Source organism: Ornithorhynchus anatinus, chromosome 11, assembly GCF_004115215.2.
Source record: "Ornithorhynchus anatinus isolate Pmale09 chromosome 11, mOrnAna1.pri.v4, whole genome shotgun sequence".
NCBI classification, from domain to species: domain Eukaryota; kingdom Metazoa; phylum Chordata; class Mammalia; order Monotremata; family Ornithorhynchidae; genus Ornithorhynchus; species Ornithorhynchus anatinus.
This window is the reverse complement of record NC_041738.1, coordinates 29,983,773-30,004,232: the sequence shown is the minus strand read 5'-3', so window position 1 is coordinate 30,004,232 and position 20,460 is coordinate 29,983,773. Positions and strand designations below refer to the sequence as shown.

General features: G+C 41.9%; 1 protein-coding gene across 1 annotated transcript in view; it reads right to left on the bottom strand.

Moving 5' to 3' along the window:
• Positions 1–20,460, bottom strand: part of DPY19L3 (dpy-19 like C-mannosyltransferase 3) — a 74,105-nt gene that overhangs the window by 3,269 nt on the left and 50,376 nt on the right. Inside the window, 2 exon segments of the mRNA XM_007671485.3 lie at positions 1,015–1,173; positions 2,500–2,632. Of these exon segments, the coding sequence (XP_007669675.2) occupies positions 1,015–1,173; positions 2,500–2,632 (292 nt within the window).

Genomic DNA, 20,460 nt, shown 5'->3' with positions numbered 1-20,460 from the left:
ATGGTATCTGAACACTTACTGTGGGCAGGGCTCTGTACTAAGTGCTTGCGAGAGAACAATACAACAGAGTTGGTAGACCCGTTCCCTGCCCACAAAGAGCTTACAGTCTGGAAGGGAAGACAGACATTAATATAAATAACATCATTTACTGATATGAACATAAGTGCTGAAGGAAAATACATCAAAACAGCAAATGAAGAAAAACACCACTATCAATGGATCAATCTCTTAACTAGTCCCAACCCTAGAAGTAGTAACTGTGAGCTCCTTGAGGGCAGCGATCAAGTCTACCAATTCTAGTCCATTATACTCTCCCAAGTGCTTAGAATGATACTCAATAAACACCACTGATTGACTGACAGTAAGATTAAAAGCTTATACTGAGCACTCCTTCGGTGTGTGCTGAACTGGTCACTTGGGAAGTACAGAATTTAATTTAATGCCAACCTACTCACTATACCTTGATCTCTGTCTTGCTGCCACTCCCTTGCCCAGGTCCTCTCTGGTCTAGAATTCCCTCCTCCCTCTCTTTAAAGCCCTACCAAAAATCATCTACCCTCCAAGAAGCCTTACCTACCTCCTCATTTTCTTACCCTACTTGCCCTCCCTCTTTGTTGCATCTGCACTTTGATACACACCCCAAAACACTGATGAACACAGTCTTACATTCTGCCTTTTCCCCTGTCTGTAATTTATTTCAAAGTACGTCTTCCCCTCTAGTCTGTCAGATCCATTTGGGCGGGAATCATATCTAGCAACTCTGCTGAACTGTACAATTCCAAATGCTTAATGCAGTGCTCTGCACACAGCAAACAATAAATACCACTGATTGATTAAAGCAGCAGCAACTTCCACCCCTACGTCCTCCCCTTTCACACTCTCTCAACTACCTTTAAATGAAGGTGAGGATTGCTGTGGTAAAAATGTGGAGAAAATGCCCTTCGAGAATAATTATGATCCCTTTAAAGTTAGGTGAGATTTGTATCTAGAGAAAATATCTCATGCGAGTCTTACATGTCCATTGGCTATGTCCAGCAAGTCCCGAAGGCGACAACCTCTGCTGTGTCTTCGTTCGTAGCAGATACTGTCTTCCAAGATCACGTAGTCTGTGCCAAAGGACCTCAGCAGGCTGTGAACTTCCTCCGGCGCTCTCTTGGCATATATCTGATAAACCTACGAAAAACGGGAAAGGAAAACATGAATGCTTGCTTTGACTGCTGGCACTTAATAGAAGAGCCTAAAGAGAATCCATAATAGACCACCAAACCTACTGTATTGAATTAGATAGAGGGCAGGGACGTTTCCTTTGCCTTCACCTGAATCCCTGACCCCTACAACTCAAAATAGCAGAAGGCATTAGGAGCCTTACTGTGAATGTTCTTGCCGGGTAACTGAACGAAAACCCCTTCTTCAAATAAAAGGGCTTCCCTCTGCAGAACTAGAAACTTCTGTGGTAGCCAGAGCCACTGCCAAAAAGCCAAGTACTCATTCAGCCGGTTAGACTGAAGCTGTGATGTGTGGCCTTTCACTGTTAACTCTGTTCACTTCTGGTTTCACTTGCCTACCTCCAAGTTTAAACTGCTTCGGGAATTTCATTCCCACTCGTTTTCTGGCATCCCAGAAAAGCCAGGAAGACTATACCAATGGGGCATTCTGCAGTTTACCCAACACTTTTGGAACGAATTTAGACGGCTGAAGTGAAGACGATTTTAGAGAGAGGAACTGCTGGGGCCAGAAGTTCCCCTCACTGAAGTTAGAAGAGAGAGAAGTTCAATCAAACAAAAGATACGAATTGAACGCTTCTTGTTATGCACAGCACCGTGCTAAGCGTGCCCGGGACAGTACAGTACAACAGAGTTGGGAGACACAATCCTGCCCTTAGCATGGCCTAATGGATAAACCATGGCCCTGGGAGCCAGTCTAATCCTGGCTCTGCCACTTGTCTGCTGTGTGACTCTGGACTAGTCACTTCACTTCCCTATGCCTCAGTTCCCTCATCTGTAAACTGGGAATTAAGACCGTGAGCCTCATGTAGGACAGGGACTATATCTACCCCAGCACTCAGCACAGTGCTCGGGCGCACAGTAAAGTGTTTAACAATATCATTTACCAAAACAAGGAGCTTACAATCTAGTGGGGAGACAGAGTAAATAAACGACAGATAGGGAAAGCAACAGAGTATAGGGATAAGTACATACATGCTGTGGGGAGAGGAGATGGGGAAAATCCCCAAGTGCTGGGGGGTATGGACTTGGGTGCCTCGGTGCCACAACAGGGAGGGAAGTAAGGTGGAGAGATAAGGCATGAAAGATTTCCTGGAGGAGATGGGATGTTACTGGGACTTTGAAGATGGGGAGCGTAGCGGTCAGCTGGATGTAAAGCAGTGGGCTCAGTGATTGTACCCTCATTAACCTCCCACACACACGACCCTGCACGAGGCCCAGAAAGAGCCTCGTTGACAATTATGAAGATCCGATGAAAAGCAGTGACAGTACTCACCTCTTTCGTTCTTTCTCTTAGACCTTTATCCTCATAATGCGGATGGTTGGTTAAGATCCTCCCCGTACACAGCTTGACTCCTGCTAATAGCTGCATGCTGCCAGCAAATACAGCTTTCCTCGGAGTATTTGACCTAAACAAATAATCACAGAACATTGAAGAAATCTCATCAGAGAACAGGAACTTAAATTCCACTTAATAATGTAAGCAAAAAGAAACTAGAAATAACAATAGTATTTGTTAAGCGCTTACTATGCCCCAAGCACTGTTCTGTAAAACGGGGGTGCAGCACGTGAGCCCCATGTGGGACAGGAACTGCATTAGAAAAAAAAACCTTTATCCCTTGAAATGTACACAATTATGGCAAGACAATTTGAAGTCAGGAAAACAAAGAACACAAGACAAGCTGAGTCTATTGGAGTTTCAGGCTGTCCATCAAATAAACTATTGAAGGAACTTTCTCATCATCACACTTTGAAAGGTCATCAAGATACTGCTAGAAAGCACCTGATTGGTCATTAATGAGTTGCTGAAGCAATAAATTGGTCCTGAGAAATGTTAAGCTCATCTGTTCCAGAAACCAGGGCTCTACTCTGCTTTCAATAGCAGGGAGTGAAAAACAAAGAGATTTTCAATGCTTGGAAGTGATTTCAGGAGGAACCTGGCCTGGAATGCAGACAAACTTGTGTGTGCCATGACATGATAACCCGTTGGAGGCCTGCAACCACAGCTAAACTCAAAGACCAAACTCCCAGGTTTTGCTCAAAAATAGAAAAAAACCCACCAACCCACAAATATCAGTCCTGAAGTCCAATTCGGGGCCCAGGACTTTTTTTTAACAACAAGGGTGGTGAAAATAACTGAAGAAAAACAATAGCCATAAGAATCCTGTTCCCCATGCTATGACCGAATGAGAGGAAGGATTTAGGGATGGGAGCTACACCTCTCCTCTTTACAGAGGATATTTCTTTTCAGTCCTGATTATGACAGATGCTCAAAATGTTTTACAAGACATAAGGCACAGTGAAACCTTAATATTTAAATAATGAGGGACATTTTCCACACTTTACTCCCACACTCTGCCACCAGCAAGGCTGGGAATTAGCTGCTCTGGCAGTGACTGATCTGGAACAAGATGTTCTTGCCTCGCCTTCTGGGGATCTTGGGAGTTTGGGCTGGAGTGATCTCCTTCTGATCTGTACTATACCGAGAGCCTATTTAATCTTTGGTAAAACGGGCCAGTATTCAAAACGGTAGTTGTGTCCTACGGGGCATAGCTACTGTTTCAAAGGGAAATAAGAGGTTGGGGAAAGATGGTTAGAAAACAATAGAAATATTACCTCTACTTGCATAACTTCCCCTCTGTGCAGCACTTTTATAACAATGCAACAGGGATAGATCGAGTAACATGAGGAGGAGGAAAATAAGAGGGCACCTAGTACTGCATCTCTTCTACTGCCCTCTCCCACGTGCTGCATAGAACAGGCCCTCAATATATGACCTGCCCCCACTTCTATTGTGTGGTCCACATTCTGACCCTTCTATAATTTCCATCCTGGACTCCCAGCAACTACTTTGTCGTCTCTGCTCTTCTTCCTGGTCTATGGCAGTCTTACTGAATCAACTAATCCCACCTGTCTTCTTGGCCCTCACTCATCTGCCCCTCCTTGATGTATCACTATTGATAATTTTACGGTACAAAAGACAAGCTTTTCTCAAAAATCAGGGAGGGGCAATATATTTGAGTAAATATGGTAGTAAATGATCTCTCATGGGTAAAATACAAGAAGGTGGTAGAAGACAAAAAAAGCTAATAATACTGGTTTCCTAGCAAGGTTTAGCCTTACAAAATTGGAACTACTGTACTTCAGTTGTTTCTCTGACATTGGTTCACTCTGAGGTGCCAGTGACCAATTTGCACTGCTGAAAAACTCTCTAGAAACAGGAATTTTACATCAATCAGTAATATTATGCTCTATTATGCTCTTCCGTTAGAATGAGCAACACACTAGTCCAGGCACTTGTCTTATCCTGGTTTGACCTCTGCACTGGCCAGCCTCCAGTCCCCCCATTCTCCAGTCCACTCTTTACTGTGCTTCCTCTGTCATTTTTCTAAAATGTTGCTATGCACAATTCTTTCCTCTTCTCAAAAACCTCCAGTGGCTAACCATCTTCTTCTGCATTAAGCAGAAATGCCCGACCGTCGGCTTTAAAGCACTCAATCGAAACCATTCAGTTTGTGTTTCCCCATTCCTCAAGACCCTCCAATGGTTGTCCATCAATCTCCACATCAAACAGGAACTTCTTACCATAGGGTTTGAAAGCGCTCAATCACCTTGCCTCCTCCTACCATATCTCCCTGATTTTCTACTACTACTACTACTAATAATAATAATGTTGGTATTTGTTAAGCACTTACTATGTGCCAAGCACTGTTCTAAGCACTGGGGTAGATACAAAATCATCAGGTTGTCCCAAGTAGGGCTCACAGTCTTCATCTCCCTTTTCCAGATGAGGTAACTGAAGCCCGGAGAAGCGAAGTGACTTGCCCAAGGTCACACAGCAGAGAAGTGGTGGAGCCGGCATTAGAACCTATGACCTTCTGTCTCCCCGGCCTGGGCTCTCTCCACTATACTATGCTGCTTCTCTACCCCAGCCCGCACTACTACCCAAATTACTACAACCCGGCCCGCACACTTCGCTCCCCTCACCTCCACCGACTCACTGTACCTCCATCTCGTCTATCTTGCTGTCAGCCTCTCGCCCACATCCTGCATCTAGCCTGGAATGCTCCTCCCTCTTCATATCTGACAGAGGGTCACTCTCCCCACATTCAAAGCCTTATTAAAAACACATCTCCTCCAACAGGTCTTCCCTAGGCCGTCATATTTCTCCTCCTCCCACTCCCATCTGCGTCACCCTTCCACTTGGATTTGTACCCTTTATTCACTCCATCTTCAGCCCAGCACTTACATACGTGTCTAATTTATCTGTATTAATGTCTGTCTCCCTCACTAGACTGGAAGCTCACTGTGGGCAGGGAAGAGGTCTACCAGCTCTGTTATACTGTACTCTTGCAAACGCTTAGTTCAATGCTCTGCACACTGTAAGAGCTCAGTAAACACAATTAATTGATACTACTTTTTTCTCTTTTCTCCCACCGCACCCCAGCTACACTCTGTTTACCCAAAGCTGGTGTCTCCATTGCTTGTTTTGGATAGAATTCAGCGAGGACACTAGGCAGCACTGTAACAAAAGACATCTGGAAAGAATGCAATGTGATGGTTAAAGAAACAGCTTCGAACATGTGAGTGGCACTGGTCGAGTCACACGAACACAATGCAAGTTTTCCATATTTCAGATTTCATCAAGAATTTAACCCCAAATTATAGAAAACGGATTTTATTTCTGATTCCCTTTGAAATGCTAGTTAAGGATCATGATGGTTCCCACATCATCTTGTCACCTTCCTGAAGCAGCGTTTCTGGCCAAATCTCAGGAATTCCAATTCACAGCTGCATTATGGTAATACACTCCCCTATTCTCTAAAGCATCCTATCCAAATCACATAATGAAGACACATGAGCAATATGATGAACATGCTTTGAGCCTTCAGAGGAAAATGATTACGAAATGTCACCACTTCCATTACCACAATTATTGGAAATTAGTTTTTAAATCTGTAGGCCTTAAAAAAATATTCTACCAGATCAATTATCTTCTCTCTCCCTTCAAGGACATCAATGTGTTTAAAGAATTGCCTGCGCCCTGATGCAGGACTGAAGTATGACTGTTCAACTGCTACTGTCCCACAGATCATTTGCCTAATAACCTAGGATGCTGTAGTCTAACCCCTGTCCACAGAGCTCTAAATTTCCCCAGAATACAAATAGGACTGATACTAACAATCAGAGGAAAAATGTCATCTTTCTCTAGAGCTGCTGCTGCTTCCTCAGATCCTAGTAGAACGTCTGGATGCTGATATATGTCTATAAAGATAGATATTTTAAATAGGACTGTCCCTCTTGGAAAGAACTTGCAAGCACCTAATATGGTGCCTTAAACAAATGGGTGCTTGAAAGACAGTCCAATGCCATCGTGGAAACTTTTTTCAGTGTATTTGTTAAGCGCTTACTATGTGCCAGGCACTGCACCAAGAGCTGTGTAGAGACAAGCTAAAAAGGTTGGACACAATCATGTCCCACATGGCCTCACATTATTAGTCATCATTTTACAGATGTACTAAGACAGAGATATGTGACAGAGAAGGGAGTGACTTGCCCAAAGTCACACAGCAGACGAGTGGCAGAGCTGGGCTTAGAACCCAGGTCCTTCTGATTCTGAGACCCAGCCTCTACCATCAGGGCCTGCTGTGCTGGAAAAAGGCCAGTGGGAATTTCTAGCTTAGAGAACTGGCTCTTTGATTCTATGTTCCTCTCTGTGAAATGGAAGTGGAAAATCAGTTATCCCACTTATCACACAGAGAGGGTTAGAAAAGGAGGCACTCCTGCATTTCACGAGCTTGCTCTCGCGGCACTCATCCTCACCGAAGCGTCTCGACCTTTCACCAATGTCATCTTGAAAAGAACAATTCTTCTCTATACTTACTGCCAAGGATTCCCTGTTGCAAACTAGATGAGCCAGACAGTAAGGCCTTAAATCTGGAGACAACCACATATAAGCACATAATTCTTATGAAAATGCTGGTCAAATTTAAGGCACATGAACTCCTTTGACCATTCGCTTCTGCTTCCCTAGGAAAAATTTTTAGAATGGATTGCTTCAGAAATTCTATCAAGGGGCAGAGAAGAATAGGTGAGATTGTGGATTAGATGCTATCTACTAGATCTAATTTCTACACCAGATCCTTTTGAAACAACCCTGATCCTAACCCTGGTGCTGAATGATAAAAAGAGGCATTTAATGGAGCAAGTGCCTAGTTGCTATAAGCAACTCCAGAGAGGACTACCTTTAGCAACAGAGCTATTAAATGACTATCGGCTGGCCGTTCCACCTGTGGACAGAACGGAGAATGCGCTGAGGTTGTGGTGAGTCAAAGTAACAAGTTTACGCATGAATGTGGAGTTTGAACACTCACTGACTGACAGTGAAAACAGACTTTTGCTGAGTGGCAGATCAAGAGATAAACGAAGAACATCAATCATTTGTCTACTTACTTTTGACTTCCACTCTCATTCACTACAAGACCACTAACGCCGCTGCTGCTAAATTAAAAAGCAGCGATTGTTATATAAAGCTTCACACATACACCAAATCCTACAGTTTGTTGAATGAATAATCATTTATCAAATAGCAAATAACTATATATTTGCAAATTGACCACCACTAAATCCGCCCCCCCAGTCTTTCTTGAAAAGATATAAAATTTTAAATCGTGATATCTGCCCTTTCGGTAGAAAGAGAAGGGTCAAGAACACATTAATCCACAGATAAAGCTCCTCTGTGGGAATTTTTCTCAGTAAAATAAAGAGGTCAGAAACAAACTACAGGTAGGAATAGAAGAGGTGTAATATCGAGTACCTATTATATACAGCACAATACCCTTTACTTTCCTCTTTTCCCCCTCCATTCCATATTTCTCCTCTTCTGCTTCACTCCTATAGCTAGCTAATTTTTAAAAAAAATACTGTTAAAACTCTTACTATGCCAGGAGCTAGGTAAACAACAATCAGTGGACAGCCATTCCCACATGGCTCAGTTTTAATCACACTTTACAAGATGAGTAACGAGGCACAGAGCAGTAATGACTTCCCCGGTCACAGACAGCAAATGGCAGAGCCAGGGTTAGACCCAAGTCCTTATGACTCCAGGCTGTACTCTATCCACTAGCCACACGCTCTTAACTTTCCCAGTACCTCATCTCTGTTTAGGGTTGGAAAAATTATCAAAAAAGCTTAGGGCAATTAATTATCAGGAAATTATGTAATATTTGGGTCTTTTAAGGGCAAAGCACCCTCTAAAAGATAATGATGTATTGGTAAGCATTACTAGTGCAAAGCATGCTAGAGCTTAAAATTAAGAACTGGCCCATAGAAATAGCACAGGATTGAGTAAGGTTCGGTTCCGATCCCAGCTCTACCCCCCGCCTGCTTAGGACCCGGTGCAAGTCACTTAACTTCTCTGTTGCTCGGTTCCTCCTGTAAGATGGGCTTAAATCTTATCCTCTGCTTAGACTGTAGCTAATGGGACAGAGACTGGTCTGACCTTTATCTGACCTACTCACAGCTTAGTACATGCTTGGCATATAGGAAGCACTTAACACATACTATTATTTTTACTATTATCGGTATTATTATGTAAACACTTCGGTTCAACAGGAAGATGAAAATCAACACTACCTCCCTTCAAGTGATAAATCTAGATAATTGAATCTGCATTTACTGAATCCCAACATGTACAGACCACTGAACTAGATGCTTACAACACACAATAATTCAAGTATTACCCCTCTCTTTAGAAACTCCTGAATTGTCAGTGTTACGTTAACCTATTGCGTCCCGGAGCAGACCTCTTAATCAAGCCACCCCTCTCCCTAGCTCCCTCCTGGATTTAACAGGTGCTCAATAAAACCACTGATTGCTTGATTGAACAAAACAAGCTGCCATCATAGGACAATTATTTTAATCGTCCGAACAGAGGATTTGTGCGTTATCACCCAACTTCATTGGAAATCTGAGAAATCTTTCCTTTCCTCTCACATCTGAATTTTGACTTACTTGAAAGTAATCCCATTAGTATTCCTGAAGTACACTATTCAGGGCAAGAAAAATTCCTATAGACACCTTTAGATTGGATGTATGGACCCACCAGGGTAAGCGTGTCCACTGCTAATGTTTCCACCTGATACAGCTCTCACTGCTGGTCTGTATCTGAAATAGCTAATGTGCTTCAAACCACTGAATGACACTTCTCTATTATAGAAAAACGAAGCAATTTTACAAATGTCTGAACAAATATGTATAAATGAAAGGATAATTTGTTTTTATAGCTTTCTGCCAAGCTCCATAGCAGGCTGCCAACCTGCAAACAATTTATTCTGTAAGAAATGTCACTAAATAATGACAAGGACTCACAGGTCAAACTTACATTATATAATTTAAATGTCATTCCAAGCAGACCTGATGACATTTGAACAAATAATCTCATTATTTTTGAAGCTCTAAGCCTCAACAAGTTAATTACTGCTGAACTAATGGGTAAACTGAGCATTATAATATAACATATGAACATTGCTTTATCTACACTTCAAGAATTTATAGAATTATGCAAATACTACCAAATGATTCATTAAAAATAAAAGAGGTTTAGAGGAATTTAAAGTCCAAACTTAACCTACATCATTTAAAAACGCACAGCTTAATTCCTTTTCCACCAGCTAAGCTGCTGAAAAAAACACTCGGTGCATTCATTACAATCTAATTCAAACTGAAAATGTTGGATCAGTAGACTGTATTAAAGTAAAGTGACTATTTCTAATGAAATTCCACCAAACCCAAGGAATTAAAGTCAAGGCTCCAAAATATCAAATCTCTATGGCTATCTTTAACAACGTCAGGGAAAATACACAGCTGACAAAAATGAGTTCCTGAAGCACAGAAGAGAAAGAAACGAGATGCTGTCGATAGGGCATAAACCACTGAATTTGATGGCAATGTCCTAATAAAATGAGAAATACTTTTATTCGGACATTAAACACTGGGTAAAAACCACTAAGGTTGTGACTAAAATTATTATTCAAGCCTAGTCATCGAGGCCCAGTCAGGTTGACCTTGGGAGCCAAACCACCTCATGGGTGAAGGAGGAGAGATGTAAAAACCCAATAAAATATTAAATTCAGAATTTCAGGCCATCATTTGTGTATATGGAGTTCTGGAACATTTGTGATTCCCATGATAATGACAGTGCCACACTTTTGACAGTAATAGACCCAGAATAATGAAACTCTCAAGTTGAATGTGCCTCATGGTGGCGAGCCCTAGTGTCATTTTAATACTCTACATGCTGTAATTCCTGGTCTCAAAAACAGCTGAGCTTTAGTACGCATGTTGAGACCTGAATTATCCAGGATTTAAACTGGCCAATATATTAGATCTCTTTTCATCTTCCAATTTCAGTATTTCCTTTTATCAATGGAGCTGGGAAGTTCAGTTAGCCAATTCAGTGGCAAAAAGAGATACAGGGATACCATACTTTTGGTTTTACTATCAAAGCTCGATAATCTGACTCAGATCTCAGTTGCTATATAGGAAATACGTCTTTTACCTTTCATTTCAGCGGGGGGCAACAAAATGGGTTTTGTACCTTCTTTGGTGCAAAAATGGACAGAGACATGAGAAATTTACTTAAGCATGTTCCATTTCAAAATGAAATATCTACTAATCTAAGAAACAGGAGATCTACAGGCCTACAAGTTAATGTAGATCTCCTACCTGAATACAACTCCCAGCTTTCTCAACAATGCATACGCAGGTTGCTTACAATAATAAAAATTAAAGAAGCCCACAGCCATGGGGCCGTCCTCGACTCATTAATCGATCAACTGTACTCATCAACCACTTATTGTGTGCAGATCACTGTATTACGCGCTTGGGAAAGTACAATATTTACTGTGGCTCAACTTCCACATTCAGTGCCCTGCCAAATCCTGCCAGGTTTTCCTGCATACCTCCCAAGCCCGTCTTTTTTTCCCGTGAAGTTGCTCTCTCCCTAGTTCAAGCTCTGGTGTTGCCACACCTTGACTACTGCATTAAGCCTCCTCGTCTCTCTCTCTCTCCCCCCATCCAAACTATACTTCCTGCTGCTGCCTGGATCCTCTTCCTGAACCATCACTCGACCCACATCTCTCCTCAAAACCCTTCACTCCCTGTGCCTCTGGCATCTCTTCACATAAAACAAAAATACCTCACAAATGACTTCATGACTTTTCACCATCTGGCCCTTACCTCTTCGCTTCACCTGCTATTTTCAAACTCATTCTCTCCATTCTTTCCTACCCAACCTTCTAGCTACCCCTTGCTCTCGCTTCTCTCCTCTCCATCCCCTCATTCACACTGTTCTCCCAGCTTGAGACTCCTTCCTTTACCACAGCTCCTTCCCACATTCAAAGCCCCTTAAAACTCCATTTCCTCCAATAAGCTCTCCACAATTAGTTTCCCAGCACCTGGCACCAGAGTATCTCTTCAGCCACCTCCAGCACTTCATGAACTTTACACCCTTCTCAGCACACATAATAATAATAACGGTATTTTTAAGCATTTACTAGTTGTCAACCACTTTTCTATGTGCCAGGGTAGATACAAGCTAATCAGGTCAGGCACAGTTGCTGTTCCACATGGGGCTCACAGTCTAAGAAGATGGAGGATGGGTATTGAAGCCCCATTATACAGATGAGGAAACTGAGACACAGGGAAGTTAAGTGACTTGCACAAGGTCACACAGCAGACAAGTGGTGGAGCCAGCATTAGAACCCAGGCCCTCTGACTCACAGGCCCATGCTCTTTCCACAGTACCTCTGTTCCCGCCCCGAAGAATGGCTCAAACCAGGTGGGGTCCGGATGCCTGAGGGCAGCGGCTGTGCCACTGCAGAGCCTCTTGTGTCGGAGCCAGTGCGAGCAAGACGGTAACGGGATGCAGGCTCGAGGCTTCCATCGATCGATTGACGGTATTTATAGAGCACTTACTGTGTGCAGAGCAGCGTACTAAGCTCTTGGGAGAATACACGGTCCCTGGCCTCCACTACCTTCCCCGCAGAACCGCTCTGCCCGGCACCGCTGGGAGCCGGGGAAGCAGTAGCCTCCGGCAGCTTCGTTCATTTTTGACCTTTCCAGTTGTAATTATTTTATGTTTCCCTCTTAGACTGTAGACTCTTTGAGGGCAAGGAACATGTCATCTCTTTATTCCATACTTCAAGAATCTGCTCAATAAGTACTACTGTTACTACTACTAAAGAGGATGAAGAGGGTGACCAAAGGCAAAGTGTTTTGTTTAAAGGACCGCTATTAAGGATACCTAGTAATTACTGACTACCAAATGAAATCCTTTTCACATCTGAGGATCTCAAAGAAATTTCCCAGGTGAGTAAGTCTACTCTGACTGAAATTTGATTGTATCAGAAAGTAATACTTTGTCTTTTCAACGCTCTCTAGCGTCAGTAGCTCTCAACCACTGGCAAAACCAATTCTCAAGCGACTCCTGACTACCCCACCCCACTTGGCAGTTAAAGTGAGATGTGATGGAAAGGAGCCCAGTGCCACAGGATGGGTGCGCAGACCAAGCGAAGTGGCGACCTGGCCGAGGAATGGTTTCTGTCTCCTACGTCTTTAACCAGAGACAAAGTATTGCCATTAAGTCCTTTCTCCAGTAGTCTGTAAATCCCAAAGAGCCTTTGCCTCTTGGCAGTTGGAATATTATCCAGCTCTCTGCCTCGAGCCTGGAGCTTATTTGGCAGTCATTCCACAGGAATGGAGAATTAGAGGTTAGGGAGTCAAGTACTTTAATGGCACTACTGCTGAAGACTGACCACCGACATAAAAATTAGTAGGCCATATTTTCTGACCATCTTGTAGATAACCTGAGGATGAGAGTGGTTAAGAGCTTTCTTTTCCCAAGTTCACATATAAATCAGAGTCGGAGTAGGGAAGTGAATGTCAGAACTGCGGGCTTCTATTATACCTGGCTGTTTTCAGACTATTAAAACCAGCCTAGATTAGAGTCAACAAATCTTCAGCCCCTTTTTTTTTTTCCGGCCCACAAACTTTCACCTACTCTTCTCCTCCTTACCAATGTCAGAGATGACGAATCTGAGGAGTAAGAATCCGCAGCACGAATAAATGTGTTGATTCTTTCAACGGTATTACCAAGGATCCTACCGAATGCAGAACCAAAGAACAACTTACTAGAATTCAAGATGCTCCATCAGTTCTATCATTTTTAAAAATATCTGCCTCTTCACTCGCTACACCCTGGTTTGTGCTCTTTGCTCTTCCCATTACATGCTCTTATATTCCTGCCTCTGACCCCCTTCTTTCAATTTTCTGGAACTCCCTCTCCCCTCAGAGCCACTGGACCACAGCTCTCCCCATTCTTAAAGCTGTCCTGAAAACCCACCTCCTCCAGGGGGTTTTCCTCATCTGCACCTACAGTTTATACAATACCCTTTAGTATTTCTGCATATATCAATTTCTATATACTATTTCTTCCACTTGATATACTCTTGGTAATACCAGGGTACCTTTGGCTCCCACTGTAGATGTGTCCCCAGGATATCAATTAATCAGTGGTATTTATTGAGCGCTTACTGTGTGCAGAGAACTGTACTAAGCGCTTGAGAAAGCACAATACAAATGTTATACTTTACAGATATTCCTGTAATATGTGGCTGTATCATGGATGGTCTCATGCAGAAGTATGTTTTCCCACAGAACCAGCCAATATGATCACTTAGCACTGCCAGGAAGTGATAAATACCTTGCAGATCACTCCCTGACACCCCATTCCCTGCATCCCTTACTGTCCCCTATTCCTAGGATTTGACCCTTTAAAGCCTAACATGGCTCCTCCACCCCTGCCTCTCAAGCCCCCTCCCCCACCAGTAAGCTTTATGAGCCGGTCCCTGCTCACACTGGTAGAGCCACCAGTCCTTCCGTCAATCATATATATTGAATGCTTACTGTGTACAGAGCACTGTATTAAGCAATGGAGAACAATAAACAATATATCCCGTGCCCACAACAAGCTTATAGTCTAGGGCAGAGACAGTCATTAATATCAATAAATAGACTACAGTTATGTACATAATTATGTGGGCTGGTGAGGATGAATATAGGAGCAAGTCACGGTGACGCAGAAGCGACTGAAGTAAAGAAAAAGGGGCTTAGTCAGGGAAAGTCTCTTGAAGAGATGTGCCTTCAATAAGGGTCCGGTGCCAGCAGGAGAAGGCAGAAATGTTATGAGTTTCAGCTGGATTTCAATGACTGCTGCCTGAATCTTGGCCCCAAATGGATGCCAGTTCGGTTTGACTCAGTTACTTTTCTCTCCCCTCTCTCTGCTCCAACTTCCCCTGCATGCACTTCTGTCCTACTCACACCACTGTCTGCTTGCTCTCTCTCCCTCTCCAGAGGCTGGGATGCTTCGCCCAGAGCATCTGCAGCTGTGAAGGAAGGAGCGAGGCTGAGCCATGAGAGTGTGAAGAGAAAAGATCAGAGCCAAGACAACAGCCAGAGTGTAAAACCAAGTCAGCCCCTGCCACTTGAGCATGGAGGCCAGATCCAGGTCTGACCTTGCAGGCCCAGCCAGTAACATTTTCCTGCCTCTGCTGCACACAGACCGGTCAGGAAGGCTGGGATGAGAGACAGAAGGAAGGGCTGATTTGGCTTTGAGAGAAACTGCTTAAAATAGCACAGGAGAGAGGTGGAGGATGATTTATGAGCCATAATGGTGTTGTGGCTTCAAATCCTGAGTACGCAGCAATTACAGCATACATCTCGATCTGATCTATTATGGGAGAATGAAAGCTGGAACACCCTGATCGTAAAAAAATCTGCCTGGCTAACTCCTCCATTGACTGTAAGATCCATGAAGCACAGATAACTGTCTTCATTTTACTTTACTGTCCTGTGATCCTACTGTCTTATATAGTATGTTGCAACCAGCACTCAGTATCCACAGATTGGCTGTTCTTTCAATTTTGGGAAAAAAAAAATTCACTCCCTCAGCACATTAAAAAAAGTCTATTTATTTACCTCCTGGCAGATGAGACAGTGTAATTTGTATGCTGAAGAAACATTTTATTGGTCTAAACAGACCTATTTTGGCATTGTTCATCACCCCGAAAACATATTTCTCAAACACTGCTAGTAGCTTTATTAAAAGATGATCGTTTAAGACTGTTTTGTCAGTTTTTCTTTAGAATTCCTGAAGGATTAAAACACAGAAGATTAAATCTCTGAATCACTATATTTTGTTTGAAGAGCAAAAACAGAAATCATATTGTTCTGTCACCACTCTTGAATTTGATTGTACCCTCCCTCCCAAGCATTTAGTACAGTGCTCGCACTGAGTAAGCAACTCAATAAAACACTACTGACTGACTTGGATTGGGTTTGTTAGCCTTACAGGAAGAAGGTTAAGAGGCATCAACCATTTACAAAATTTGATTAATTTTTATTGCAGATGCTGTCCTTGTACGCCACATCCCTGAGCACTGAAAAAAGGTTTTAAACAGAAGAGAGTTGGACACAGAAAACTCCTTGAATATCAGGATAAAAAGTCCTGAAATGAATACCAAGGGAGGTATAAATCTTTAACCTTGATATCAATCTTTTTTCTTGAGCACTCAGGTGTACAGAGCACTTTAAAAGTGTGAGAGATATAACAGAAATGAAAGACACGTCCTGCCCACATACTGAGAAAGAATGAAAGTCCTCTACACCTTAACTCGTTGGCAGGGAATGTCTATGAACTCTTTTATTGTACTCTTCCAAGCATTAATATAGTGCTCTGAACACAGGAAGCACTCAATAAATCGAAACTGATCTATCATTTATTCCTGTGTTCATTTTTCCACCTCCTATTAAGGCATAGGAATAGGTCAAATATCCATCTAAGGATCTTCAAAGACCTTGGAATATTTTTTATACATGAAAAACAAGATGCAAAATCGATCAAGCGTAAGGCTGCAACTCCTAATCTCCTTTATTCTTTATTTTCAGCAATCTAGTTTCCTGGTTACTTTTGGAATCTTTGGAATTTCTTCAGTGAAACAGTATGAAAACACAGCCACCAACAAGGAAGAAATTCCAGGCTGAGGTGTGTGTGAGAACCTGGAATCCCGCCAAGATAAATTTTTAATGACTGAATAATTAATTCTGAAAATGGGGGTTTATAATGCGAATCCTGAAGACTTTTAAGTCTTCAACCTACAGTGGCGCTTGCTCTATAACATTAATCTTCAACAGCATAATTTTAAGATTAGAAAATATCAGTCCCACCTTCAGATGTGTCTGCCATAAATTTCCTGTGACTATAGTTAATGCAAAAGTAATTAGCTTTCTTTTATATGAATAATACTCTTTCATACTACCCAATAATTTTCTAAGAAAAATTACTCAGTAATTGTCTGCCATGATTTAAAATGAAATAATAAATAAAACAGACAAAGAGCAGTTTAGCAATCTCAGCACTGGGAATGTGAAAAATTATTCTCATTGCATCCAGTCAAATCCAGTCCAAGGTTGGGAACAAAGCCACATGTATATTTATATATATAAATCTAATAAACTCATCTATTGCACTCAAGAGACCTAAGCTATCAAAACATTTACCATCTCTAATACACAAGTGGTGCTAAATGGTACTGTTAGTAGACATTATCATGAGGAAATTCAATATGGCTACTAAAATTCTAAGTGATGAGACAACATGGCAATGCTTTCAGAATGTGCCACAAAAGATTTGCAATCTATTTACTTGTGAATAATTACACGCTGCTTTTAGGTTATAAAGTAGGAAATACAGTATTATGAGCATAGACTGCTGTTCTGGAGAGAAGTGTTTATTTTCCTGGTGAAAGGCATGTTCATCCACATAGCTTTCACAAACATGAGCTTCACTCAGCTGGGGAATATGAATCCAGGAGTAAATCAGAGACAAAACAATACTGAATACACTGTTTTAGGAGATGCCTCCGCAACTTTTAGAAAAGACAAAAGCCTTGAAATTAAGTACTCCAAATAATTTCTAAGCCTAGTTGTTTTTAATGGTATTTGTTAAGTACTTACCGTATGCCAGACTTTACTAAGTGCTGCAGTAGATGGGACTAATCAGTTGGACCTTCTTTGTCCCACATAGGGCTCTCAGTCTTAATCCCCATTTTACAGAAGAGGTAAACAGACGAAATGAAGTGATTTGCCCAAGTCATACAACAGACAAATGGTGAGGCTGCAGAGAAGCAGCGTGCTCAGTGGAAGAGCATGGCTTTGGAGTCAGGGCTCATGAGTTCGAATCCCAGCTCAGCCACTTGTCGGCTTGTGACTATGGCAAGTCACTTAGCTTCTCTGTGCCTCAGTTCCCTCCTCTGTAAAATGGGGATTAAGACTGTGAGCCCCACGTGGACAACCTATTCCCTTTGTCTACCCAGAGCTTAGAACAGTGCTCGGCACATAGTAAGCGCTTAACAAATACCAACATTATTATATATTATTAGAATCCCGATCCTCAGACTTCCAGACCCATGCTCTACCCACTAGGCCGTGCTGCTTCTCTCTAGGTCACTCTGCTTCTCTGAGCCTAGTTTGAGACTTTCTTGGGCAATCTGAAACAGGACTAATGAATGAACTGCTCAATACTGGAGTTAATTGGATAATTCTCACCCAGACCATCAGAAATTTTTTAATGATCTTATTAATAAGATAAGGAGATTTTCGGCTGATTTGAATGTACTTGGTATGAAAAAATCAACATGTTGGAGGACCCCATTAAGGGACTCATTGAATTGTATTAAACATTCAAAAAGAATAATTTTTTTTACATGATTGAGGAGAAGATAGCAGGGGCCTGGAGGTTCATAACAGATAAAAAACTAAGCAGTCACAGCTGTCATTTTTTTTGTACCTGGGTCATTCCCCTCTATCTGCTGCAATTTTATCCTCCATAAATCAGGAATATAGAATCATAAAGTTGAAGAGACCTTGCCTGACTAAACAATCAACTCTGTGCCTTCCTAAGATCTCGGGGTAGAGATTTCTTAACTTCTCTAGGTAACCCATTTCAGTGCTTTACCACCCTTCATATACTTGATGACACTGTTACATCACTACCTCCTCTTTTCAGAACTACAATAATTTAACATTACTTGCAGGACTTATTTCCATCCCTTTAATCATTTTTGTAGCTTTTCTCGCTTTCTCTAGCTTCCTTACATATTTTTAAAAATACGGACAATCAAAACTGAGAGCCAAATCAAGAAGGGTAGATGGAAGGATTACTTTCCTACTCTGCCTCTCATTCCTGTGATTATATCCTAATGATTGATTTTAACAACACCATATCAACTGCTACCGCATATGCCAATCAATTAGTCAGTGTTCATTGAGCACCTACTGTGTGCAAAGCACTTGGAGTAAAAAAACTAGACACTGTACCTTCCTCGAGAGCTACAATCTAGCAAAGGAGACAAACACTAAATTACTTACAAGTGTAAGGAAGAAGAAAGTGGATGGATTGTAAATTCCTTGATGGCAGGGATCACGGAAATAAACTCTCCTACTCTCCAAAGCATGTACATATGCTCTACAGATAGCACTCAATAAATGCTACTGACTGATACATAAACGATACTTAGTATCTGCTTAGCATGTACTCACACTCACCTGTTACTTTGTCCACAAGGCATAACTGCACAGAAGGGCTTCTGATTAAATATGACTATCCAAGAACTGCCAATGCCTATTCACTATAGCCTTTAAGCATTTGATGGTCACCCCCCTACCCCAGCCCCCCAGCACTTATGTACATATCGATAATTATTTAAATGCGCTCTACTGTAAACTCGTAAGGGGAATGTGTCTACCAACTCTATACTGTACGTTTGCAAGTGCTGACTACAGTGTTCAGCACAGACTAACTACTCCATAAATACCATGACTGACTAAAGTCTGCCTCCCCTTATGGACTATAAGCTCCTGTGGCAGAAATGTCTAGCAACTCTGTTGTGTTTCTCACTAGCACTTCATTCAGTACTCTGTACACAATAAGCACTCAAATACCAAGTATTTTTAAATGGTAATTGTTAAGCGCTTATATGTACCAGGCACTGTACTTCTGTAATAGATAACAATGATCAGGATACAATCCCGTCCCACATGAGACTCACCGTATAAAATGGAGGGAGGGGATTTAATCCCAATTTACTGATGAGGTAACTGAGGCACAGAAAATTGTGACTGCCCAAGGTCACTCAGCAGACAAGGGGCAGAGGTGGGATTATAAGCCAGGCCTTCTGACTTCCAGCCAGCCTATCAACAGGCCATGCTGTCTCTGGTCTATAAACTTAACAGTAAATAGACAAATGTGGAAGAGATCTAGGCCGAGTTCTTCCACTAACTGCCCAAAGCCCCATATTAAATGACTGATTAACTTGACCCTGTGTCATTTCAGCCCAACTTGTACTAGCACAGCATTCCCCAACCTGCATTTGTCTTGCCTTTCATTTCTATATAAACTTCCTTTCATTTATCTGACTTATTGAATTGCATCCTATCTCTGTATGCCCAATCAAAAAACAGTGTTAACTGAGCAGGTATAAGCCCTTGGAGAATTTAGATGCAGAAGACACATCCCAAATCACCCAACTTACACAACAGGAGAGACAGACAAAAAACAATTTACAGAGGGGAGGAAGTGTTAGAATAAGTAAAGTATATCAAGACGTACAAAAGAGAGATTTTCTCACTTTGCCTGCCACTTAGAACTTAGTGTCACTGGCAAATTCGAAGTGCGTTTTCAATGTATCATGCATCCCTGTATACATATGTCTGGATATGAACAGAGATATTTAAAGGAATTTGTCCTAAGAATGATATCTGTGGAACATTACTTAATACATCCCTATATGATGGAAATAGTGCCGGCGATCGATATACTTGGTGAATTCCTAATCCCAGCTACTACACTCACCAGCAGTTGTACAGATGAGACTAGAGTTACTGACTCGTCAGTGATGTTTGCAAGATGGATCAATCAAAAAATCAATTGTATTTATTGAACACCTACCATGTGCAGAGCATGTACTAAGCACCTGAGAGAGTATGATATAACAAAGTTGTATATGAGTTTCTGCCCACAAGGAGCTGATGTCTAGAGGAATCAAAGCTTTACTGGCTTTAACTTATTACATCCTTCTTTTTGCTTGTTTATATATCTATCATGGATGAAATTCAACCT